Raw genomic sequence first — 1,682 nt, 5'->3', positions numbered from 1 at the left:
GTGACGTCACCCCCGCCCCAACCAATCAGACGACACCAAGGGGGCGGAGCCAGGTGAGATCTCAGCCACGATTGGTCTTTATTGCGGAGCGGGGGGCGTGGTCTCGGTTGGCCCCGCCCCCGGGGCGGGCAGCGCTGTCTGGTAGATCACCACGGGCTGTGGGCGGGGCAGGGGGCGTGGTCAGTGTGAGGCCACGCCCTCTTTGTCCCTAACCCCGCCCATATAAGCCCCGCCCCCCCTGCTGTCACTCACCACTGGCCCCGCCCTGGGGCGGGCCCTGGACGCCGCCACGCAGCCAATCACAGCAAGCACCGCCCCCGCAGCCGATGACGTCAGCAGCAGCACCTGCGTGCCCAACAGCGCCCCCTGCAGGACACCGGAAATGGGGAGAAATGGTGGGAAAATGGTGAAAAAATTACATGAAATTGACACAAATTGACCCCAAAATGACCAGAAATTGACACAAAATGACCCAAAACTGACCAAACTGAACCAAAATTACCCAAAATTGACCTGAAATTGGCACAAAATTGATCCAAAATTCACCCGAAATTGACCCAAAATGACCCGAAATTGACCCAAAATTGATCCAAAATGACTGGAAATGGTCCCGAAATGTCTCAAATTTGACCCAAAATCAACTTAAAATTGACCCAAAATTACCCAAAATTACCGGAAATTGACCCAAAATTGACCCATAACTGCCCCCGAGTGACCGGAAGTGACCATAAATGACCGGGAGTGACCAGAAGTGACCGGAAGTGACCGTAAATGACTGAAAGTGACCATAAGTGACCATAAATGACCATAAGTGACCGGAAGTGACCATGAGTGACCGACAGTGACCACTGAGTGACCGGCAGTGACCGGAAGTGACCATAAATGACCTGAAGTGACCGGAAGTGACCTGAAGTGACCATAAATGGCCGGAAGTGAGTGTAAATGACCGGAAGTGACCATAAATGACCATAAGTAACCATAAATGACCGAGAGTGACCATAAGTGACCGTAAGTGATCATAAATGACCTGAAGTGACCGGAAGTGACCGGAAGTGACCATAAATGACCGGAAGTGACCATAAGTGACTGGAAGTGACCATAAATGACCGGAAGTGACCATAACTGACCGGAAGTTACCATGTGACCATGAGTGACCAGAAGTGGCCATAAGTGACCGGAAGTGACCATAAATGACCTGAAGTGACCGGAAGTGACCATAAATGACCATAAGTGACCGGAAGTGACCATAAATGGCCGGAAGTGAGCATAAATGACCGGAAGTGACTGGACGTGACCATAAATGACCGGAAGTGACCATAAGTGACCAGAAGTGACCATAAGTGACCGTAAGTGATCATAAATGGCCGGAAGTGACCGGAATTGACCATGAGTGACCAGAGTAAGTGACCATAAGTGACCATGAGTGACCATAAATGACCATAAGTAACCATAAATGACCGGAAGTGACCATAAGTGACCGTAAGTGATCATAAATGACCTGAAGTGACCATAAATGACCGGAAGTGACCAGAGTGACCATAAATGACCGGAAGTGACCAGAATTGACCATGAGTGACCAGAGTAAGTGACCATAAGTGACCATGAGTGACCGTAAGTGATCATAAATGACCTGAAGTGACCATAAATGACCGGAAGTGACCAGAGTGACCATAAATGACCGG

The 1,682-nt window shown here is 49.9% G+C and overlaps 1 protein-coding gene across 1 annotated transcript in view; it reads right to left on the bottom strand.

Annotated features, from left to right (window-relative positions):
* Positions 1-49: 49 nt before the first annotated feature.
* The window catches only part of LOC130587878 (Krueppel-like factor 14), a 2,926-nt gene continuing 1,293 nt past the window's right edge, over positions 50-1,682 (bottom strand). Inside the window, exons 3-4 of the mRNA XM_057388851.1 lie at positions 253-366; positions 50-156 (exon numbers count right to left, since the gene is read on the bottom strand). Of these exons, the coding sequence (XP_057244834.1) occupies positions 62-156; positions 253-366 (209 nt within the window). The 3' untranslated portion in view covers positions 50-61. The remainder of the gene's footprint in view (positions 157-252; positions 367-1,682) is intronic.

Source organism: Malurus melanocephalus, unplaced genomic scaffold, assembly GCF_030028575.1.
Source record: "Malurus melanocephalus ecotype Western Australia unplaced genomic scaffold, MMel_1.1 scaffold_2606, whole genome shotgun sequence".
NCBI lineage: Eukaryota > Metazoa > Chordata > Aves > Passeriformes > Maluridae > Malurus > Malurus melanocephalus.
Note: the sequence above shows the minus strand (reverse complement) of the source record. Positions and strands in the feature narration are given on the sequence as shown.